The sequence below is a fragment of the Dromaius novaehollandiae genome, chromosome 14 (assembly GCF_036370855.1).
Source record: "Dromaius novaehollandiae isolate bDroNov1 chromosome 14, bDroNov1.hap1, whole genome shotgun sequence".
In the NCBI taxonomy this organism is placed as follows: Eukaryota; Metazoa; Chordata; class Aves; order Casuariiformes; family Dromaiidae; genus Dromaius; species Dromaius novaehollandiae.
Window position 1 is genome coordinate 12,949,507 of NC_088111.1, and position 24,555 is coordinate 12,974,061.

At 38.6% G+C, this 24,555-nt stretch overlaps 2 protein-coding genes across 4 annotated transcripts in view; both read left to right on the forward strand.

Moving 5' to 3' along the window:
• Positions 1-22,016, forward strand: part of ZC3H7A (zinc finger CCCH-type containing 7A) — a 29,925-nt gene extending 7,909 nt beyond the window's left edge. For 2 of the 3 annotated variants that reach the window (XM_064520366.1, XM_026096377.2), the window contains exons 3-23: positions 40-79; positions 479-676; positions 1,236-1,394; positions 3,035-3,115; positions 3,205-3,246; positions 4,075-4,105; positions 4,636-4,925; positions 6,425-6,632; positions 7,519-7,583; positions 8,395-8,587; positions 10,291-10,452; positions 11,523-11,719; positions 11,929-12,026; positions 14,084-14,265; positions 16,387-16,463; positions 17,055-17,188; positions 17,549-17,654; positions 18,149-18,257; positions 19,103-19,236; positions 19,562-19,725; positions 21,075-22,016. In XM_064520366.1, the coding sequence (XP_064376436.1) occupies positions 40-79; positions 479-676; positions 1,236-1,394; positions 3,035-3,115; positions 3,205-3,246; positions 4,075-4,105; positions 4,636-4,925; positions 6,425-6,632; positions 7,519-7,583; positions 8,395-8,587; positions 10,291-10,452; positions 11,523-11,719; positions 11,929-12,026; positions 14,084-14,265; positions 16,387-16,463; positions 17,055-17,188; positions 17,549-17,654; positions 18,149-18,257; positions 19,103-19,236; positions 19,562-19,725; positions 21,075-21,264 (2,860 nt within the window). In that variant the 3' untranslated portion in view covers positions 21,265-22,016. Of the gene's footprint in view, positions 1-39; positions 80-478; positions 677-1,235; positions 1,395-3,034; positions 3,116-3,204; positions 3,247-4,074; positions 4,106-4,635; positions 4,926-6,424; positions 6,633-7,518; positions 7,584-8,394; positions 8,588-10,290; positions 10,453-11,522; positions 11,720-11,928; positions 12,027-14,083; positions 14,266-16,386; positions 16,464-17,054; positions 17,189-17,548; positions 17,655-18,148; positions 18,258-19,086; positions 19,237-19,561; positions 19,726-21,074 lie in introns of those variants that run through there. The other variant, XM_064520367.1, reaches the window with a different exon arrangement.
• Positions 22,017-23,107: 1,091 nt separating this feature from the next.
• TXNDC11 (thioredoxin domain containing 11) overlaps positions 23,108-24,555 on the forward strand; it is a 36,092-nt gene continuing 34,644 nt past the window's right edge. Inside the window, exon 1 of the mRNA XM_064520368.1 lies at positions 23,108-23,364. Coding sequence (XP_064376438.1) covers positions 23,219-23,364 — 146 coding nt within the window. The 5' untranslated portion in view covers positions 23,108-23,218. The remainder of the gene's footprint in view (positions 23,365-24,555) is intronic.

Here is a 24,555-nt window from a genome sequence, read left to right on the forward strand (position 1 = left end):
AATGCGTACCATAAGTGTTTTTTTGTTTTGTTGTTTTAGGTCTACTTTGCCCTATCCAGGGACACAGGAGCAATATGAGGTAATGAAGCTAATTTTGCATTTCCAGAAAGTTTTTAAAATGAGACTACCTTGTTATATTTTGCTTGCTTGTTTTTAATCATCGTTTAAGAAATTGCTAGAGTGTGACTGCTGATTGCTAAAAGAATGCAACAAACACATATCTTTTTTTAAGTTACATGTACAAAATTATTCTTTTATCAGTAGTTCAGCCTCTCTTTTATATCCATATATTGAGGTGTTGAATATTAGAAATTTTCTTAGAAAAATGTCAGAAGAAAAATACTAACGCAGATAAAAGTTTTGTATGTATTTCGGGTCTGTAAATTTACAGGTATAAAATTTCTGTTTAAATACATTGGGAAGCATAGAAGATATACAACAAATACTGCTGGTCATCAGTGTTTCTTCTTTGTTTCAGTTATTTATACGAGAGCTTGTTAGAAATCTCTTTAATGAAGGGAATGATGTATATCGAGAAGGTGATTGGAGAGGATCACTGAGTCACTATACAGAAGCTATAAACATAGCAGATTATGCTAATTCTGAAGAAATCCATGTTTCTGATGATGTTTTAGAGAAGCTCCATGTAAACAGGATAGCATGTTACTCAAATATGGTAAGCTTCTTCTTAAACTCTGATTTCTTAAGGAGAGTGCATTGACAGAATATGAAGGCACATAAAATTTTCTAGTGAGTAATGAGCTCTTGGTGGTGTTTTGAGAATTTGCCTGTTTCAAATTATCATTTGACAGATTCTTTAATTTCTTCCTTTTAGAAGTATAGTCGTCTAGATATTTTTAGTTACTAATATTAGGACAATCATATTAACATAAGAGTCATGCTAGGCTTGGAAATTGACAGAACAGTATTATAGTCTATTACACTTATACTGCTGATGGCACCGGCATCTGCCCCTTTCTCTGTGGGCTGAGATGGTTCCTGTGAAAGAAATAAATTGTCTTCATCTTTTTTTACTGGATTTTACATGGATGATAGCCCTGCTTCTTTTTAGTTGGGTAAGTTGGTAGCTTAGCAGAATTCATATATGCAGTGTACAATGGCCTTGGTGAATGTTGTGTAGTGTTTTAATACCTTCATCTAATACAGTTTTCTAATTCTATATTCCAACGATAGAAAATTGTTCTGACAAACTAGTTCCTCTTTTCCCCTCATAGGGTTTGCATGAAAAAGTTCTAGAAGACTGTGAAATAGCATTAAGGTTGAATGAAAACAATTTCAGAGCTCTCTATCGGAAAGCTAAAGCCTTGAATGAGTTGGGAAGGTATAAAAAGGCTTATGATGCTGTAGCAAAATGTTCTCTTGCTGTGCCACAGGTAGGTGAACTATATATATTTTAATTGTTTTTAAAGAATTAATGCAGAAAACATATACTCACTTCAGGAACCATGAAAGGCTTGCTTTTTTTAATGCAGTAAAATGTTTTTATTCTGCTAAGAATTATCGTTTGTTGTGAAAGTGGTGAAGACTGATAGCAGAGATTACAGCCTCCAAGTTCATTTTTTTGCACTAGCTTTCAGCAAGAGAAATAGTCACTTTAGAATGTGGAGTAAACACTAGGACCATTGAATTCACTGTTGTTTAAAATTTTGTATGGTCAGAAGTATATTCACAACACAAATAGGAAATGACCCATAATAAAAGAATGCAGTATGGATTTTTAATGGCTGTATTTTAGCTTTCCAAGCTACCTTTTTTTTTTTCCTTCTTTCTCCTTCTACTTTTTACTAATGTAGTTCTTATGCGTGCCTTGAGTGATCCTCCATCTGAATCACTTAATACGCACCTCTAATCTTAGGCCGTGTCTTCGTTAGCAAGCAGCGTGGCATGATAGGAGAGGATCTGTAGACTGAAGCAGCAGTGCTGAGGACTTCATGTTTGTGCTGTACTCTTCCATTTTATTTTGGACTCTGGCCAGTTCCTGTGGACTGACTACTCCCCCCACCTTGCTTAACAGTTGAGGTGCATGAAGTGAACTCCTGCAGCACTTCTTTCAATTTAGTTTCAAAAAGAATCTGATTAGGCTCTCTGAGATCCCTTATAATGCATACTAAAATGCAGTGAGTAAGAATGATTAGGAGATTCACTTCAGAAAGGCACTCCGTATTTGAACTAAAATACTGATACTTACCCTTATAAGCCCTGCTCAAAATAGAATCATAACAAGACAGAATACCAAGTTGTATTTTTCCTCTTTCTATATCTAAATTCTAGTGAAATGGCTAGCCAAACCGTTGGATATAGAGAAAAGGTTTCAGTTGTACTTCCAAAGATGCAGCAGTTTATTTGAATGTCTAAATTTGGACTTGGGAGCCTGAATTCACACCTCCAGATCTGAATGCTTTGGCTTAAGGCTTGTATGCCTTTATTTAAGTTTGATAAATATCTCTTTTTCTAGCTATATGGCACGTTTTGAAAACTAAACTGTACCATAATTTAAGTGGGTAGTTATCATTACTAGGAAAGAGTGAAATATGATGAGGTTTTAACTTGGATTCTCTAGTTGTATGATGCAATTCCTGCCAAAATAGAGTTCTTATTAACTATTCAGCAGTGCTGACTATCAGCTGAAATGCCAGTAAGAAATGTGCTCCCCAATTGGTAAAAATACTTATAAACTATATAATATGTAACTTTCCTCACATTAGATGCTTTGAACTTCTCTAGTACTAGAAAATATTTACATTATCTTTGCTTCGAGTAATTGGAAGAGAAGGATCCTGTTTCCTGGTATGTTTTTTCTTATTGCAAACATCAGAGTCAGTTTGCTTGAGGGTAGCTTCTGTATTTTTCTGAGTTAACTTGCAGTCTTTTATATATGTGAAAAAATGAAAATGTGTTATGAGGCATCCTCTGTATAGGAATCTTGCAGAATATAAACATTCGAGATGTAAACAGATGCCTCTGACTAGATAATAATACATATAAATTAAGAAATTTTGTGGGTTTCTTTTAGGATGAAAGTGTGATTAAGCTTACTCAAGAACTTGCTCAAAAACTAGGGTTAAAAATAAGGAAAGCATATGTAAGAGCAAAGGTAAGATTTTGGTTTTGTTATTTTTGGAAATACGGTGAGCTTTGTCCTCTGATACCAATTTTGAACTTAAGGGTATGTTTTCGTTGCAGCCGCCTTCCTCAAGCCCGGTTTCTAACGATATATCAGCTAAGGTAGGGTTTTACATGTTCTAGTTCAAGCTAACTTTAAACTACAGGAAATAATTGTTTCATAAATTCTCAATGAATGAAGTGAAAATGGTGCAATTAGTATTTTATTTAAGATGCTGGTATTTTTGGACAACTTCAGGGTTCTATCAGTTGTGTTCAGTTTTGCTATGTATTTATTGCAGATTAGACAGGAGATTATAATTCAAGTTATCTTTGTAGAATAAATGTTAGGTAAAGCATTAAATCAAATGCACTGAACATATTTACTTTTAATGTCTTGAGGCAAGGCTGTAGTTAATGGGTATGTCCGTATTTCATGACTGTAATCTAAGTGAGGGGCGCTGGGATAAAGTAGCTTTTACTTATTCATTTGTCCAAATTTGATCTTCACTAGCAGCTGAACTTGCATTTATCTTACTATTTGTAATGTGTCTGAGAAAAACTAATTGAGAGTTCTTCTTCGTTGCTATTTTATAGATTTTTTCTATAGGTATATTGGCAATTTAGCTATAAATGGATGACTTTGGTAGAATGAGAAAACATGGGAACAGATAATTTAAACTACTCTTTGGACTTTTTCATTCCCTGAAGGATCAGCCTCATTCCTGTTGGTTGGTTACAAACTCTTAGTGATACAAGGACTGGATTTCAGTCTGCAAGTGGCTGCTCTATTTGGAAAAATATTCTCTTTTAAATGTTTTTGGACTTCGTAACTTCAAATTTTATAATCCCTAATTTGGAGGACTTATTCTTGATCTGTAAATATATCTATCTGAGAATCTTTGATTACTCTTCTTCAAAGTACTGAGAGATATTTTTTCTCATTTGCAGAATTCTTCTTCTGTAGAAGATATTGAGTTAGGTGAGTCTTGTTAGATTACAGTATTAATGCTAGGAAGCTAGATATACTGTGCATATCTGGTTGCATTTGTTATGAAATTTCTTCATAAGAAGATTCATCTTGTCATTTGAAAGATCTGTGGCAAAATGTCTGATCTGTCTGTGCCTAAAGCCAAAAATTTAAGTGGCTGAGGTGATCTGTCGGGTGTCTCAACTTGATGTGATTGTAACTGCCACTAATGTTACAGTGTTCGCTTTTAACTTGGAAAAAATGAGAGGAGAATATGGCAAAGATTTAGCAAAGTGTTAAGTCTGTAACTTTTCCTGTCTTTTTTAATTTGAGCAGTATATAAACACTATACCTATAGGTACATACAAGTTCTGAAGCTAATAGAAGCTGAAAACATTTAATTTAGTTTTGCTTAACCATCTTTCATGTTTCTTCTTTCCCCATTCTCCTCCCCCCCCCCCCCCCCCAAAGTCAGGTTAAAAATTACAGGAGATATTTTTACATCTTTGAATAAAAGTTTTAGTCATTCTCATCTGTTTCAGATTTATCTGAACAGAAGCAAGAGATGATTGCTGCTGCTGCTTCATCTTCCTCAAACTTTGTTTCTGAAGTATCTAAAGACTTGGCATCAATACCTGTACCATCCTTATCTTCTGTTATGCCTCTTCAAGTGGAAAAGGTTTCTTTGCCTTCTGCAGTGTTGGCAAATGGAGGAAATGTTTCTTTCTCCATGCCAGAAGCATGTTTAGATTGTGGAGATGGAGATATAATTATTGGGGAAGAACTTGATGAATTACTTGATTCTGTGCCTGATCCAGATGAAAGCGTAATGGTAATATATTTTTTGTTTTCTTTCTTGAAAGACTGTTCTTTTTAAATGAGATCTTGTATTTTTATGAAGTACTAGAAGTGAAGTGTGGATTAGCTGTCCCAGATTCACTGAGCTGTATTTGCACATAGTCCTCTTGACCCTGGCAGGTGCAGATCCTTGTAAATGTGGCTATAAAGGTATCAGGACCCCATGTACCTCCAAGGGCAATTATGTTGGGTTTGTGTACTGGAAAACCTGAGTGAGGTTACTGGGGGAAGGATACTACTTCCAGAAATGGAAATACTATGCGAAGTGAAGCAGACATTTGAAGCCTGAGCTGCTATGTATTTGTGCAGTGCAGATAAGCCCTCTCAGAACCTGAGGGCAGTGGATGTGACAGCCACAGTGTAGCTACAGAAGCTATAGCTAAGCACAAGCCAGTAGCTTTGCAGGACAGTGGGGTGCTGACACTGTGCTCGTCTAGTGCATGCACTAGTATCTCTGTGACATGAGCTTTCTCCAGTCCTGTGCCCAAAATAACCAGAAGTAGAGCATTATTAGTCTGACTTTTTGTATTTTTAGAAGATACTAATAGAGAAATTACGGCATTTGAAGTATTCTAAATTACGCTGTCGTTCCAGAGTTAGAGAATGTGAAGTATTTTGAGTTCCTCAACTGTTGGTCAAAATGAGAGCTCTGATTGATGAACAGAGATTGCTGAATTTATTAGTACGTCTGCCGACTCTCTGCTATGGCCCTGCTATTCAGCTGGAGCCCTTAGCATCACACTGTTAAGTGAAACTGGCATATTTAATTCTTAGTTGTGATTTTAATTCTTCATTCAGCTGTGGATGCAGCTGTAAATAAGTTTGGTCTGAGAACTGGTTTTGTCTCATGTGACATCTTTAAATCCAGACTGCTTGGACTCCTAATTTTAGGTTTTATGCACTTTGTTTTGTGGTATGTATTTCAGAAATGTGGAGAATAATTATTTTTAAGAGACTGTAGGAAGTTTACCATAGCAAAAGCCACTAGGACATACAGTCTTCCAAGACAGACTGCAATGTAATGCAGTGTGGAATCTGAGTGAGTTGCAGACTGACAATTTGGGAACCAGGGGGAGTCTGACATTGCCCCAAACTCTGTGCAGACTGATTCAGTCAACCTCTTGACAAGGAGGGAGCTTCTCGGGGTGGCAGGGAGGAGGAACCGAAACTCCCTCACCTGGTTGTGTCCTTAACAAAAGTGTTCAGAGGGATTCTGATGATTTGATTCAGAAAAAATGCAAATCTGTTATTAAGTTAATGGAATCTTTTAAGTGGTTGATTTTATGGGTGATTCCTTGCAGGACTGTGGTATTGAGGTTTGATTATGGTAGTTCTAGGTAGTGTACCTTTTTACTGTTGTTTTTCAGTAGGATTATGAAAGCTTTACAAAAACCCTACTAAGAGCAAGATTATTACAGATCATGTTCTTGAGGTTTTTTTCCTGTGAATGAACTTTTTTTTTTTCCCCTCCAGCAAACTACAGGAGTCAGAGGGCCTATTCCTGCGGGAAGTGTAGCTACTAGCGCACCTTTCTCCGCCTCTTTGTTGGGGACGTTGCCAGTTGGTGGAGGATTTGTTCCTTCACCTTCTCTTTCAGAAATCTTTTCACAGCCTTTGGCTTCTTCACTGGAAAATTTTTGTTCATCATTAAGCACCTTTTCAATCAGTGATCCAAAAAGAGGTAAGAATGAGTCCTGAGTCATACATATTTAATCTTGTATTTTGAGAGAGAATTGTGAATGAACCAGCTGACTTCTCTTTAACAAATTAATTTTTACCACTACTCAGTAAAATTCAACATTTACATGAAATATTTCATGTTTTTGAGAGTATTCATAATCAGTGTTGGTTATAAACAAGAACTTACAAATACAGCTGTTTACTTGGGGTCTGCGTAAGCAAGTACCAGGCTCCCTCTGTTGGGTTTTCTGTGTTTTTTGTGCAAATTATTCATTTTAAGTTAAAAAGTATAAACAAGGAAACATGTTAATTTCATGGTCTTTTTAAAAACAATGATATTCTGACAATTTAAACCATTTCTGATAATTTGGCAATAAACAAGAATTCCAAAAGACTAGTATAATTGCATACCTTGATGGATACCAGCATTACATATTCGTATTCAGACTTTAGGGACTATGATTGTATACTAAAATCAGGTATGTGAAATAACAAGAGATAGCCAGTGAACTGGAAAAGAAAAGTGTTGTTTTAATCATCAGTGAAGCCTACCACAAAATAAAATTAAAAGAATGCTCTTAACCCTCTTCATCTCCTAGTTCTTGAAGATCAGGCATTGCATGTTGCTTCAGCATATATCTGGGAAGCTACCGCTGATGTTAATCAGATGGTTATATTGAAGATTACCTAGTAATTTTTCAGCCCAGATGTGTGCAATGTGCTTTCACATTAAAAAGAAAAAAAAAAAGAATCAAACATTGCATACCTTTTCTGTTTTTCAGAAAAACAAACCTTTGCTACTTTTACTTTTGAGGAAGGATAAATAGTTTTGGAATCGGATGTTTTGGGAAAGTGAAATAATTACAGCATTCTTTTTATTCCTTTAGATCTCTCAAGTTCAGTTTCTAGAGATGGTACACCAACACTTAACAGCAATAATTCCCCTTTGTTTGTAAGTATTTTTCATGTTTTCTTTCACATTGATTAAACCTTTAATAGCTTGAGGGCTTAAAGTAGATATTAATTTTTATGGTGGAAGTTTTGTTTGTTTTTTTTAAAGCTGGCACTTTGTCTTTTAAAATATTACTTTGGCGTGGAAACAGTTATACAGTAGTTGACAGCAACAGTGATTGAACACAGGGAAAAATAAAACAACTTACTGGAAATTTCAAAGGTTGTTTTGGGTAGCCAAACATTGACTACTGTTGTAGCCACTTTTCCATTCTGAGGAACTTACTGTAAAATACTATGGAAGCTTAAAATAACCAAGCTAGGACTATATGAGATCTCTCTTATGATCTGGGTTAAAAGTGTGAGGAATGCTGGAGACCATCTTTGTACAGGCAGAGAGCAGAGACTGCCTCGTGTCTGTGAATCGGTGTGGTCTCTGTGTATTGCAGCTGTGGAGCGTACTTCCTGCAGACTGTGGCTCTGCTGGCTGTTGATTATGTGGGGAAGGGGGGCATGAAGTATCACGTGCTCATGGGCCAGCTTCACAGCCTGGAGTAATAATAGCCTGGCAACTGCTGTTCTTCTACCTGTACCTGGTTGGGTGTTGTCATACTCTTAGTCTATGCTGGGGGATAAGGCTTTTGTAAAATCTTCAGGTTTCCTTTTTAGACAGGTAGTTAAGTTTATATTTGGAGTGGGTATGTGGGTGTTTTTTCTTACGCTTTGAGGAATAATTTCAATAAATAAGTATTAGTTGTAGAGAAATTAAAATGAGATTGATGATCAAATTAAAATATGCTTTCTCCCAACAGATGAATGGCCCCAGTAGCTTGTTTGGGTCTGAAAATTACATGGGAATTGCAGGTCAAACTAGAAACGACTTTTCAAATGTTTTTAGCAGTGCAACTGCTAACATACCTGTATCTTCAGCACCTGCGGGAAGAAACCCATTAGAAGGCACACATGAGCTAAGGCAGGCCTGCCAGTTATGTTTTGTCAAAAAAGGTAAGGGGCTTTGGGACTCACTTGGGTTCATTTAAAAAATTAATAACATGTTAAAAATATTAGTATTCATAATTTAAAATACTGTTGGCTTATAAATCGTGTTCAATTCTGACTTGTTCTTAACAGATGTAGTATGATCTTATGATTAAGAAACTGGTAAAATATTTCAACCACTATTTTATCTTCCTCCTTCTTGTCTCTATTTCTCAACCTAATAGGTTCTCAATTCCTAAAACCACCACAAATCACTACGTCCTTTCCCCAGCCTGTAGGTTTACTGTGTAAGGTCATTCACGTTCTGTATTCACTTTCCTCCCAACCCCCAGGGTACTGTGAAGAATGACACCTTTGCTCAAGACTAAAAAAACTTGCAATACCCACTCTGATTGGCCTTGGGGAATTGAACTGCAGTTCAAAGTACCTGGTAACCTTCACATCCCATCTGTTTTATTGTTCTTTCGAACTAATTCTAAATCATAATCATGAGGCTTCCAAACCTTAGTAATAATTAACTCCACTGTGTTGACTCAGAGGATCTTAACCTGTATTGGGGTTTAATATAACTAATCTTTTAGGTCTGAGCTGTTGCTGTTAAACAGCGCTGTATTCTAGAGGCAATAGCTTTTATCAAGACTAATCTTAAAAATAAGCATTGTTTCAAGTTACAGGTATCATTGATATAATTACAGTAATACACTACAACATAGTAATAATATTTCTGAAGATATTTTATTGACACATGTAGGGGATAACTATTGTAGTTTTAAGGACTTCTAAAGTAATTTTAAAAATATTTTTACAACAAAAATCAACAGTGATGTTTGAAAAAACACAGAACACGCTACTAAAAGCAGGAGCTATAAAATGTTGATGGAATCGCTTAATATGTCCGTATCTTGACTTTTTATATCAAATATCTATTTGTTCTGTTTCTTTATATCTCATTGCCTTTGTGTCCCTTGCTTTTTCTGCTAACTCCTGAAATTGTACTGTTGCATCGACTTCTTGACTGGGAAGACTGGGTCACACTCTTTGTTTTTGTAAGCCCTTAAGTAGCAAAATTCGCTGAGCATTGATAATCTTCAAACTCGCTCCCTGATTTCTTCATTTTAGTGGTAATGTAGTCTTCACTAAAGCATCATCCTAAAAACAGAGTTTAAAGCTATGTTCATTTTTGCCTCCAAAATCACAAAGTCCTGGGACTGGCATTTATATTTTTTTGATGTGTGTTTACTTTTTAGCTAGCATGTTTTGTTTCTGGACATAGTAACTGTTCTAATATAATAAAAGTTGAAGGTTAAGAGAGCCATTTACTGAACCTTGGAATTCATCTGCATTGAATTTTTTAAGACTTAAACTGCTCATTTATAATTTGTGTTAGGAAAACATATGCTTTGGCATTTGAAAAAACACATAGCAATTTGTTGCTGTGCAGAAGTACTTGTTTGAAGGGGAGGGGGGGAAAAAAGCAAACCCTAAAATTACTTTTGTTTCTTGCCAAGACTGGTCCTATTGTAAGTATTCATAGTTTTCTCTGTTCAGCTTGACTTGGTTGTTAATGACTTTTGGCTCTTCAGACTTGCTGGTGCAAGTAAGAATTCCATATGGCGTGCTTGTGTACCTTGTCAGTGTGTGTATGGAAGTGTTATGACTATGCTGCAGTTTACATGATGATGATTAATTTTTTTGTGATTTTTTTTCAGGTCCTAAATTACTGGATTACGCTTACCATCCCAGCTTAGAGCATAAGTGTAAGAAGGATATTCTAATTGGCAGAATAAAGAACTCTGAAGATAAATCATGGAAAAAAATACGTCCAAGACCAACAAAGACACAATATGTGGGACCATATTATATATGCAAAGGTATGCACGTTATAGGTAGTATAATTTTAATGCCTATGCTCAAAGTAATATAGTTTACCTTTTTTACAGTGGAGTGTAGAATGAGTTTTCTTGTTCATAGGAGGTGGGGAAGGAAGTTTACTTGGGTCATTCATATTTTTGGGGGCCATAAGGGGAGTTGTAGTTTGCCTATTAATGTGCTTATTTAGAGAACATGCACTGTACTTCTGTACTGTACCTCATCATAGGTAACTTTGCTTCTTCCTGCAGCATTTTTCTATCCCTACTTCTGTTTCTTTTTATTGTATGACTCCTTACCATCCCCATTTCCCTTCTTTTCCTACTCACTATGATACAGTATTGATTACCAGGGAAGGGCATGTGAGTAGTTCCCTTCCTATTTCTGATATTCCCCTGAAAGTTTTGGTGGCCTATGTGACCCCATTTGGCCAGCCAGGAGGGGAGATGGAATACAATGCTGGGAAGCGGAGCCTGCTCTCTGACTACAGCAGGGCTGTGAGCATGTACCCACCTTCTCATCAGGAGTTAGTGTATTCTGACACAGATAGTCTGGGCTGTAGGCATATGTAGCACAGTTTTTCAGCTGCTTGTGGATTAAAGAAAGAACCACTCTGACTGTGTTGTGTAGGCTTGGAATATATTGTTGCCCTGGTAATAATGGATTTCTGGGTACTAAAGGAAAAAAAAAGGGGGAGCGTTCTTGTTGGCTTTCTGCAGTAACAACCTCTGCTTGAGATGTAAGCAAGCTGACTGGTATAGTAATTAACAACCAGATCTAACTGTGTTTAAGAAAAGAGAATAGGTATTCTGGTTTCTCAGCATTGTTGGCTTAAAGTAGAAAAGGATGGTTGATGGAGATACACATCAGCTTTTTCTGAGGAGGTTTACATTTAAATGAAGTCATTCAGCTGAGGTTCTGCTTCTGTCTGCTCAGCTTAGGTGACCCATTTTTGACAGATGTAGCCGCTTTATTAAAAATGTTTTAAATAGAGTTTGTAAAGGTTTTATTAAGATGGACTTCTGATAGAAACCGTATGAAAGCAATGTCAAGTTCAATGTTACCATTTTAGATGTTGCTGCTGAAGAAGAGTGCCGATATCCAGGCCACTGCACGTTTGCATATTGCCAAGAGGAGATAGATGTATGGACGCTGGAGCGCAAAGGAGCCTTTAGCCGAGAAGCTCTTTTTGGAGGAAATGGAAAGATCAATTTTACTGTATCCCGACTTCTTCAAGAACATCATGGGTTATTTATGTTTCTTTGTGAGGTGCTGCTTTATTCTAATGCTACAATAAAAATAATAATAGATAATTACCTAATAAATGCTTTGGTTCATGACTAACCTGAAATACTGAACCGCATGTTTGATGATAACTTGACTAGCTTTAGAGTTAGAGACCAGTTTAAGTCTCTGTTAGAATCCTTAAGGTGAGGTATATTTTTGAATGTATAAAATTACTTGTTTTTGTATTCCAGAAATGTTTTGATCACAAGCCCAGAATAATAAGCAAAAGGAATAAGGATAATTCTTCATCTTGTTCTCACCCTGCTATGCATGACTTCGAAGATAACAAGTATGTCTGTTTAAATTTCAAATAAAAAGCAAAGGTTTCGGGACACTTTTGCATATTGATTTTTCATTTCTTAACTATTGATTAATTTCTTTTCCTTGCTAATAGACTGTTGCGCTTTGACAGTATTGATAAGACAAAGTTACTGGACAAGGATTGTCCCATATAACTAAATTGAAAGTGAACGACATCTTTATCAATGCATTCAGGAATAGTGGTATTGACCCCCTTGCTTGAATCCCACTGCCTTTAGTGTCACTTTGTTAGTAGTTTATCTACCTGGTGAGCTGCTTACCTGGTGTAATTACACATGTGGCATTAAATTAATATGGGATTCTAATATCTTAAGTGTGCTCTTTCTTCAGTCTGATTTGTTTATTTTGCTTTAGTTTGGACTAGTCAGTTAAGAACAGGTTTACCTTAAATAGGGCATCTGGAATAGACCATGTACCTTATTAATTTAATTGGTAAAAAGTAGTGTGCTGAAAGGTCCTTTAATTATTCTTTGAGAGCTAAGAGAGACTTCATATTGCTCATATGGTTAAATAGATTTCAGATATTTAATAGACTTCAATTTTTATATGACAGAAACTTAGATTTTTATCTAATGGGAGTATTTTAATTGCTTTGTTCATGTCCCACTTCCCTGTACTGAAGGAACACTGCAGATGTAACAGCAAGGCTGTTATTGTGATGAAGTTAAATTTGTCTTTAATGATGATCTGCAAAAGAATGAGTACTTGTGTTTGTAATTAGTGGAGAATTTATACTAAAAAATGGGAGATGATATGGTTTGCCTCTTGGAAAGAAAGATTGTATCTGATGATGCTTTGCAGAAGAAGGACTTCTAGATTTCACAAGAATACTGGTTTGTGATGTTTGTTTACTCAGCCTAGAAATGATATTTAAATGCCATTTCCTTTTGGAGAACATGTTTTCTGATTTTTTTGAGAACAAAACTACAGTATGAATCTGTAGTGGCTACAGGATAAATGTTAGGGACAGCGTTGAAGTCTGGAAGAATATATAAAATGGTGCAAGTAATGACATACTCCTTGAGTAGTAAACAGAGAAATATGCTGAAACTTACCCCATCAAGAAGAAGTTTAAGAGAAAATTTCATCATAGTCAGCAAGATGTGCCAAGATGACAGGCTTTCTTTAAACATTAAAAAAAAAAACCCTGAGTCTGATTCTGAAATCTTCTCATTGAGCCTTTGGTAACGTAGGAATTACGGAATAAGTTCCATGTCCTGGGTTACGTTGGCTTCATGAAATAAATAAGAATTTTCTCTTCCAGCTTTAAATCTGGCCTTGCTAAATTCTGCCCTGGGTACCTTTTATCTCGTTTGGCTTTGAACAAGGGCATGTGTGTGTGTGCGCACGCATGCACATATCTGTGTATGTACTGTGGAGAATGGAAGGAGGTTAAAGGTAGTTAGCGTTTATATTATTTTATATTTAATATTCTGGAATTAGTAGGCAGTAGCCAAAATACTTTTACAAACTCAGTTTTGATGGAAAAACATTGTAATGATGTATCGTGCCAGTTAGTTTACGATTGTACATTATTGACTGCTTCAGGCAGGTCATTGTATTGAAATGTAAACACTGAAATGTAAATATTGAATTGCAAACATTTAGCTTAAAACTAAATGAGACTTTTGGGGGCTAAGGAGAACAACTCTATTTTGTGCTGGGAGGTAGAGTTCAGTCTGAAAGATGAGAATGGCTGTACAATATCCACGCAACAGGATCCAAGATCATTAAGGGCATTGGAAAGTATGCGTATCTTATTTGAAAACTCAGATTTATTAAAATCCTGCAGATATCCAACAACTGCTGACTTTGAGCATGATGAGTTTATTCTAGAAATCTCATAATTTCTTAGGTGGTCAGCTTGTAAATTGTATACGAACAGAAGGTATGGTTACTCTATTGAGTAAAAAGCATTAAAAAAGCATTTAAATAATTTGTGATGAGGAATGGTGATTTTACATGTGTTTTCCCCACACAAAGTTATTTTAGGGAATCTTTAAAATACTGACTCTTTTGAAACAGGTGCCTTGTCCACATTTTGCGAGAAACTATGGTGAAATATTCCAAAATTCGCCCCTTTCAAGTTCGGTGTCAGCTTGACCTGTGCAGACATGAGGTGCATTATGGCTGCTTACGAGAGGATAAATGCTTTTATGCTCACAGTCTGGTAGAGCTTAACGTCTGGATAATGCAAAATGAAACAGGTATGTGTGTGGTAACACACTCCCTTATTCTGCATTATAATCCTGCTGCTTCCCCCTTAGCTCAGCTCTGCTCTGAAACTGGTAACTTGTGATCAATAGGTTCACTTACGATCTGCTGGAGTCTTTCGTGTAGCATGCCCAAGAAGCAGTCACTGTACTGTGATACCAGGTATTGAGTAAGGCTACTAGCTATTTTAAAATTAATGAAGTTATAATAATAAAAACTAGCAGAACAGCTCATTATGATCTGAAATTTTTCTTTAGAAATCAAACCTAGTCTTGAGCATTTACTAAATTCATGTCTAACCAGATTTGTTTTTATTTTCAAACCTTCAAAGTTCAGAAGATCTGGATATGTTTCTTTTTCATAGATGACTGAAACAAAAGCTTGGAATATTTTATTTATACTATTGGCTCCTTCAGTCCCCAGTATAAGAATCCATGGCCCTTCCATAGTTAAACCTTTCTTCTAGTTCACTGCCGTTATGGTATTCTTACATAGTGAATCGGATTAGAAATCCATCTAGTCTGGTACCCTGTCTCTCAAGCATGTGTATGTTTACCTACATATTTTTCTGTGTCTCTTTACACAGGGCTTTGTTTAGACTGCTTTTTCCTGTTGTTGTTTGTTTTGTTTTTTGTTGGTTTCTTTGAGGATAAGTTCTTTTTGTTGTTTTGTTTTTTTTTTTAAATTTCATTTCTAGCTGATTTTTTTTTTTTTTTGAACTAATTTCTTTGTACTTATTGGCCTTCCCTGGTCATGAGATCAAAGCTATCTATAATCTTTTTTGAGTTTGAAGCAATTGGTGAATTGTTAGTAGTAAATAATTTGTAGCCCGAATCAGTTGCTCATTCCTCCTGTATGAGAGCAGTACTAAGTAATCATGTTGGATCATTGTGATACATGGAGGAAAAAGGGAAATGTGGGCAGTCTGAATCTGTATCACTACAGCATGTCTGGCATTCTTGCCCTTGTTGCCTATGATACATCCTCACATGTGTCTCTGAAGAAACAGCTCCACGTTGCTTCTGCTTTCTGTCTAGATAGCTGAACAGGCATCCTAACACAGGATGTCACGTGGCCGTGACAGCTCTGAGTAAGCAAGTCCAATGTATTGACTGTTTCTTTGCTGGTTTCCTCTTCTGTCTCTCTGGGGCTGAGCTTTTAGAGGTCCCTGTGCGGAAGGAAAACAACTACCGTCTGTCCTTCCCTGCTCCCCCTGCAAAGCCAAGGATAGCAAATACTCTATAATTTCTAGCTTAAAATAAGGGTTGGGTTTTCCAGCAAATTTGATTCCCCACAGAAGGCATATTTTCTTTATTTTAGGATATATGTGTGCTGCCCTCACACTTACCCGAACTCAATTAAGGCTCAGTGCAGGCTCTTTCAATGAGGCATCTCTTCTGGACCTAAGGTGTGGGAAGCAGAGGAATGCCACCTCAGGAAAGAAACATTTTGTCCAGCCCTCAAATCCAAACACAGAGGACAGTCTGTATTTGTGTGGAATTATAGCAGTAAATGTTAGCAAATGTGAGAGCACTGTATAGACCAGATAGGAGCCTTAGCCAAAACAGTTGTTAAGAATGTCTTTTCTGAAACCAGAACTAATTAATAGGGCTTGTTTGAGATCTTTATAAAGAAGGTAGGGGCAATTTAGTACCACCTCATTGTCTGGCATTTTGGATGCTGCAGATAGTTTTTTCTGTGGTCCAGAATTTATGTAGGCTTTCTGATGAGATCCTCATTAGAGAATTAATATGTTATCTTTAAGTCAATACTCAAAGCAAGATTGCAGTTTAAGTTACTTGAGCAACTTCTACTTTAAAAACTATTTCATGTTTGCTTTTTAATGAGATGATGAGAATATTTCTGTTTTGGAGGCCCTCCTGAGGTTCTTGAGTTGCGTGTTTTATATTTATTTGTGTGTGTGTATGTGTGTGTTTAATATGTCTGTTTTTATAAATGTGTGTGTACACACACACACATATATAATATGTAATAATATACATGTGATCTATGTGTGATCTATAAAAGGTCTTGGAGCTTCAGTAACACTCCAGCATGGCTGAAACTTCAGAGTAGTCATAATTGCTCAAGAACTCTTTCCCCCTCCTTTGCAGGTATTTCACATGATACTATTGTTCAAGAATCAAAGAAATATTGGCAGAACATGGAAGCAAATGCACATGGATCACAGGTATTTTCATTCTGCCAAGCAACTAATTCTGTAGCTACTTTGGTAATAATTCTTTTTCTGTCTGTGTATAATGCAGCTTATTTTAGAAGTTATTTACTTTTAATGATTTCTTCAAATTCTCTTTCACTTTAACCTTTCTATATATTAATCATAGGCTTGCTCCACTTGTGCCAAAATGTCTGCTTTGCTTCTAAGCAATTCCTTTTTTCCTTTGCTTATTCTGATATATGTGGAATATAAAACCTAAATATCATTTCAAAGTCAGCTGCCACAGGAGTTTAAGGACATTAGTTATCCTTTCAGTACATGACTTTTTCTGATACTTGTTTAGTTTAGACATCATATTCATACTGTCACAGTTTCTGGGTAAATTTACCTAAATTAGAAATAAGTTAAATAAAAACGCATTCTTTAAGAAATGTCTAGTTTTTGAGATTATAAACTAAACTATTACAAGGTGGCACATATTGTAACATCTGCTTCCAGACATGTGTTGTGACTCTTATCTTAGGGGGTGATTCATGATTGTGTATGGATTTCTTTGCAGATGCAAAATACCTTTTATTGTTGTTGTTGTTTTTTTGGCTTAAGATCCTTGGGAACCAAATGAAATATGGATCACTTAATTTGAAGATGAAGTTTGTTTGTGGCCAGTGCTGGAGAAATGGTCAAGTTAATGAGCCAGACAGAAACAAAAAATATTGCAGTGCAAAAGCAAGACACCCGTAAGTAAGACTGAATAATTAAAATTTTGTCTTTTAGTCAGCCATTTAAATCCTCTTTTGGGAAATTATGTTACTGTCGGAAAGAGTCATAAGAGGAATTCAAAAAGCATTGAAGCAGAACTCAGTAAATCTCGTTAAAATATGTTAATAACTGATCATAACAAACGCTTCAGTGGCAATTTAGGTATTTTTAATTACCAGTTATGGTAGAGTTTCTAATAAAATTTAGCTAAATTCTAAATAGATAGTGAATTCTTTGTAAAGATAACTTCCTGGACTTGCCTGGTCCTGCTTCTGTTTACACAGTATGTCTTTTGTCAGAAGTATTTTCTTGTGTTGAATGCATCCATTTCTATCTAGGTGGACCAAAGATCGCCGTGTGGTGCTAGTGATGTCTAATGAGCGGAAGAAGTGGATGACCATTCGTCCTCTTCCCACTAAGAAACAAGTGCCTTTGCAGTTTGATGTATGTTTACCTAAACATACACGTGTACACAGAAGTGGGGTAGCTGGAAAATAGGGCTGGTTTCACCAGTTCTGAGTTTGTGGGAATATTCTAAGGGTGAGCTCTGTAGAAGCACTATTAGCAAAGGACTGAGCTCACATTTTATTAGTAATGTCCTCTGTCATCAGTGGAGGTTAATCGCTTTAAGTGATTAACTTGGATACAGTTTTAGTTAAATTCTTAATATTTATAGTAAACATTGCAGAAATAGTTTCAACATATCTGTGGTCTCTTAATCAGATAAGAGGCAAAAAGTATTCATGGTACTTGTTTCCAACAGTTAATTTTTCATAAACTGCAAGACTTCAGTTTCTTTTTTTTTTAATAGATGCTATTTTATATAATACAAATGTCTAGGGGGATGGGGGAGCACTAGACAAGATTAAAAGTCATTTTCTACTATCACGCATTTTACTTTATATTCATAAGGAATATTTTTAAAATTCATGTTCCAGTTGTGCAATCATATTGCTTCAGGCAAGAAATGTCAGTATGACGGAAACTGCTCATTTGCTCACAGTCCTGAGGAGAGAGAGATGTGGACCTATATGAAGGAGAATAGCAGTAAGTAAAGAATAAACATATTAAAGGCATTCTGTAAATCTAACTTCTGTTTTTCGTTCTTGCTTTTCAATACCTTTTTAATCAACTTTCTCTCACTGCATTCTGTAGCAAATCTTGCAGGCGCTTTTTTTTTTTTTTTTAATTGAATAAGGCCAGACTGGGTGCTCAAAACTAGTACTAAATAAAAATAGCTACATAACAATGAAATAATAGGTTGTATCAATTTTGGGGGAAGGTCTTTGAAGTAGTATGTTGATCTATCCATCAAAATTGTTTGATATTTATACTTCACGCTGCCATGTGCACACATTAAGATTCTCTCGTCACATGGGGACTATTTGCAGAACACCCTTCTCCCATGTATTTACTGTGAATGACTATTTACTGTGTGTTGTCGTTTTGTTATCCCATTGGGGAGTTACTGGGGAGAAGTGATGAAAAATTAGAAATAATAAATGCTGTAAACGATAGTGGTGTGGTCTGCAAGAAAGCAGTCTAAATTTACCAAAAATTGTCGCATACTTGATATTTATACTAGTCATTAGAAATTCAGATATTAGTACACAGTGGCACAGCTGTCATCTATACTTTGGGTGCCTGTTCATAAATATGTAATATCTTACTTTCCCCTAGATAGCCAGAAATGAATCTTGGTAAGTAGCCAGAGATCCATATTGCTGTTAGCTGTTGTCTCTACACTGTGCAACTCTCTACAGTATGGTCTGCCTTTTTATTCTTAAAATAGTTGAGGACTGAATTATGCTTGCAAACTCAGTCATTTATTTAGTATTCTCAGACTCTTGCCTTAATTGCTAATTACTTATTTTAGCTTCTGCTCTCATTAGTTCAAGACTTGGAGCAGTTGTATGACATATGGCTAAAAAGTCAAAAACCAGAAAAAGGAGATGATACAGCCACTCAGGCAAACAAAGAAAATGGGAAGCAAATTCACATGCCAACTGACTATGCTGAAGTTACAGTAAGTAACATAAGTATACTTCTAATTTTTTTTTTCTCTTTTCGGTCAGTAACATACACTGCTGTCCTTACTCTTTTGGTGCTCCCTTTTGATCATCGGTAGCTACACTACATGCAGGCTTTAATAACTGACACTGTAATGCAGTTCTGAATCCTCTGAAACCAGTGGAGCTCATAAACTTCAGCTGATTGTTTCAGTAATATACCTGATTAGCTAAACAACAATTTACAGGCCAGCATAAAGGAAACATGTAAAATGTATTAGGAGCAATTCTGTGCTTGTACTATTGAATTCTCAATGCTTTTTCAAACTCCTTGTAAAACAGGTGGATTTTCACTGCTGGATGTGTGGAAAGAACTGTAATAGTGAGAAACAATGGCAGGGTCACATTTCTTCTGAAAAGCATAAAGAGAAGGTTTTCCACACTGAGGACGATCAAAACTGCTGGCAGTATCGCTTTCCAACTGGATATTTTAGCATTTGTGATAGGTATGTAGTTTTAAAGATGATAACAATGCTGAAAAATGACAGTTCATAATGTAAATTACTGCAGTTATTGTTTTTGATGCATCTAGTATGTCTTGCTTTGCATGCATCTTCTAACACGAAATGAAGTAATTAACAGTATTTTAACATCTACTATTAGAACTTGGGGACTGACAAGCTGCCTAATTGTGGAACCGAAGGAACTGTCTGTGTGATGTTAGTAAAGGTTCATGGGCTTACTGCAGCTGGGTGAAACCTTGCCTAAAAAAAGATGGTATTGTTGTTTAAAGTTTACTGAAGCATCTGCGTATTAATTACCTGTGGAATACAAGAACAGCACATAATTGGACAGTGTTACTGGAGCTTTAAGGCAGGTAGAAATTTTGTTAGCATCAAGCCAAAGTTGTTAAAATCAAACATTTGTTATTGGAAATGTAGTATGAAAATGAGGAAGAGAGCTGCTGAGACCTGGTGGTTTTCCCCAGCACTGGTCATATATTTTGCTGTTTCCTTTAACTCTTTAAAAGCATCCTGTGTACCTGACTGCAGCAGATTTTCATTAAATCTGTTGAAAGTTTTTTCCACTGTTGGACTCCTCTTGGAAGGCTCCAAATTTTGGAGTCTGCATTCTGGAGCTGGAGGTTCAGAATACAAGCTTCAGTTTGCTGGCTCAGTTGCCTTCTTTCTTCAATATCAAGTTAAAGATTTTGAATACCTTAGAGATCTTGAGAGATTGCACAGCATATAAAGCAAGTTGTTTTTTGTTTGCAGTCTTTGCATGGAAGTTTATATGCCCTTTTTACTGAATTTTTAATATCTTAAATGCATTAGATATTTGGAATACTAACAGACCTCAGATGTGCAGTAGAAAGTGAATAGAAACTGGTATATTGACCACTTAATATGAGAATATTAGAATAAATTAGATGCGTTACACTTGAGCAATTTAAAAGCAAATTTAATTAATGAAAGGAAATTAATTATTTGCGCTTCTTAACAAAAGTATTTCTTTAGCTTAGTGAATTAAATGTTAAGGTATTCATTTAACTGATAAAGTAAATAATTTGACCTGATAAAAGGTGTCGAGCATAAATGACTAAAGCAGGAGCATGAAGAACAAAGTGCCATCTTTTGTCCTTTGCCTATACTTTTCTTTCACAGCTGTGAAGTGTTATCAAAATGCTAAACAGAGTTAGTATGATCCTACTTAAAAAGTTAGTATTATTCTGGTTACTTTTCTGTGTCTTTAGTAATATCTCAGTGATTTGAAAAACATGACCAGTAGAAATAGCTAGATACAACAGTCGTCAGGATAATTCTGTAAGAACACTCTCTGAAATCTGTTTTAACAGATATATGGCTGGTACTTGTACTGAAGGAAACAACTGTAAATTTGCCCATGGAAATGCCGAGCTCCATGAGTGGGAAGAACGAAGACAAGTTTTAAGAATGAAACTCAGCAAAGCAAGAAAAGACCACTTGATTGCTCCCAGTGATAATGACTTTGGAAAATATAGTTTTTTGTTTAAAGATTTAAACTAATACTGAGATGGCACATACATGTTACCAGCTGGAAGCATAAACCAGAAAATTTGACAATAATCAAAAGCATGTGACAGAAAAGCTGCAGGTTTTCTGCTTTTATTGGCATATATTGTTCCTCCTGGACAGCAAAATATAGTAGATTTAGGGGGATTGAGCAGACCTGTCTGTGCTCTGCTTTTAATCACCAACAGAATGGTGATTAAAAAAAAAATCTGAAGTATTACGTGCTTATTCACCTTCTGTTGGACAGAAAGTTAGCAAATAGAAGGGGGGAAGAGAGGTTATAATGTCTAGGAAGCCCCCCTAGTATCAGTCCTTCAGTTGAAAAACTTTAAGGTATTAAGGTATTAAAAACAGTGTCTTGGGCTAAGAAGAAAATGATGGATGAAAATTCTTCAGATGTTTTAATGGAGAGGATTTGTTTAAAACAAAGTTTGCTACTTATCTATATGTAGGTTGCTAAAAAGAATTTTCTTATTAAAGATTTTAAGCAAAATAACCATTTAACTACAAAATATGTTGAATGGGTATTTTTTTTCTCTATTTGTATGTTTCAATATAATTTACTGAAAAAGGATCTTGGGAGGAAAAACATAATTTTTGAAAATCAAGTAGTTAAAATTCTGTTTCTTGGTCTTTGCTGTTTAAATGATGATTTTGAAAGATTACACTTGTATGTCAGTATTGTGTATTGTATGGACTAATGTTGCCTGTAATAAAGAGAACTTTACATAAAGCTGTTTTCTGCATCTAGCCTCTCACGATTGAGATTTTGTTTAAAAAAAACCCCCATGATCTGCCTATTAACAAAAGCTTGAGCACCTACAGCTAAAAATTTAGTATGTTGATATTTGTATGTCTAGCTGCTTGTTTACAGTTTTGTCACTTGCCCTTTGGACTGGTCACATCACCGAAGGGACGCAAAGGGCCTGCTGCCTTGTGAAGCAGGCGAGTGCTGTGGAACGGCCTGGCGCTGGGCTGTGCTTTCTGCCGGGGCATGAACGCTCCTCGCGCAGGGCTGCGGGGTGGACAGTGCTTTGCCTTCCCGTTCCTGCACACTGTCAGAAAGCTGTTCCCGGGCTGAGACAGGCCTTTGGTCTTCGCAGTCATCGACGCTCCCCTTTCCTTTTGGCTTCTCTGGAGGTTGGGTTTTCAGATTAGTTTGCTTTCTTTATACCCCTCTGCTTTTGTTTAACCTGTCATTTAAAACACCTCAAGCTAGATTACTTACACACCCCCACTCTTCCCTCTCTCCCCTCTCCAGTGATTTTTCCTCCCCTTTATCAGCTTGGGCGAGCTTTAAGAATGCCTTCAGGCGCTGGCCGGGTGTTGTGGGCACCAACGTTCAGCGACGCCCGTGCAAGCAGCAGGCCGGGATGGCGCTTCTCCTTGCCATCACGAGACAACAGCACCGGGATCTGAAACGCCTTCAGCTTCAGTCGTAGCACGGGGCTCCTGCGGTTATGTGTACGCGTGAAGGCAACGTCCGCCATGCGCGCAACACCGCCTCGGTGCCCCAACACCCGCCGCCCAAACGCCGCCTTTCCCCTCGTCTGTAAGGACCCGGGCCCGGGGGGGGCACGGTGGGCGCGGTTGCTTCTGTAACGGGGGCTGCGCTGCGCCTTCTGCGCTTGTTTCCGCGATTTCATGCGCTCGCTGTCTCGCGTAAGCGGCCTCTGAGCGGCTGGAACCGGTTCTGGACCAACCGCACGTGAAACCCCCGCGTGAGGCCGTCCGAGTGCTCCGCGGCGACGGACCCGGCGCGACCCCTCCTTCTTCCCCCCCGCCCGTGTGCGCCTGCGCGCGGGGCGGGACGTGGCGGCGGCGGGTTGGCGGCGGGGCGCGGCGCGGCCCCGCCCCGGCGGCGGCGGCAGGGCGACGTGTGCGCGCACCAGCGGCCCGCGGCGGCGCGGCCCTGCCTCCCGGCCCTGCCCGCCCGGGGCCGGCGGGGATGCCGTTATGCGGAGGCCCCGCCGCCGCCGCCGCTCCCCGGCCGCGGCCCCGCGCGGCCCATATGGCGCGGCGCCCCGAGCTGCTGTGCGGCGCCGCCATCGTGCTGGGCTGCGCCTTCCTCGTGGCCCTCAAAGTCACCTGCAGGTAACGGCGGCGCCGGGGGGGTGCGCGTGGGGCGGCGGGGCCTGAGGGCGCGGCCGGGCGGACAGGCAAGCCGTGGTCCTCCGGGGCGGCCTGCGCGGCTGCCGGCCGGCACCGCCGGTGCCGCTCTGGCCGGACTCGGTGGCCGGCGGCGCGCGGGCCGCGGGGGACGCAGCCGCCAGCGCGGCCGTTGGCAGCGGCGGCTGGGGGCGGCCCGGCCCGGCCCGGCCTGCGGGGTCCCCGGTCGCGGGGCGCTGGGGAAGGAGATGGCGTCTTCGGAGCAGCCGCGTGTCTCCGGCGGCGGGTGTTGGGCCGCGGCCGCCTGAGGGGCGGCGCCCTGCTGAGGCGGCTGCTCTGGCCCGCTGCCGCCGGCGGGTGCTGCCGCTGCAGGGCCGAGCGGGCTGGGAGGGCTCCTGGCGCGGCGGCCGGGCGGCTCCGCCGTGCAGCCCGAGCGTGCGTCTGACGGATCCGGCGGGGTTGGGGGTCGGGGCGACTCGCTCGCGTTTCCAGTCGCGCTAAACCAGTCCGTGCTTGGGGGGTAGTTCTGGGAGAGGAGGAGGCCCCCAGGATCTGATAGCTTCCCTGTTCCCCAGGGCCTGACCAGTTTTCTAGACTGAGAAACACTTGTTTCGGGTTTAGTGGTTCTGGGAGACACTAGGGCCTGCCTTTCTCACTTACATTACCTGAGTCAAGATGACTTTTAAGCCTCTTCTAGCCAGTTGCGCTGCGGGCAGCAACGCCTCTGTTCCGGTAGCCTGTGTGGCCAGAGAGCGCAGGTGCGAGTGTGGAGCTCTTGCCTCGTTGTGGAGCGTAGGGTGAAGGGCTTCTGGATTTCCTCAGCTCAAAGTTAACTGTTTCTAATAAACATAATTAAGCATCATTTTTTCTGTGCTTGACACTTGCAGTAATACTTCTATTTTCTTCCTGCTGTCTTGTATTTAAACTGCACGTAACTTGCACTTCATTGCACACTGTGCTTGGAAGCTCACAAATTACTCTTAGAATCTGCTCCCCCCCCCCCCCGGTACTCTCTACAGGAAATTTCGTTAAAGGGTTTGGGGTTTTCAGACTATAGTTAAATAGACAAGCTAAGATCGGAAAAGGGTTCCCTGTTAAGTTGCTGTCAGAAACAGAAAATACAGATATTCAGATTCTTTGTGCAGTTTAGGGGATTGTTAATTGTACTTATTAACT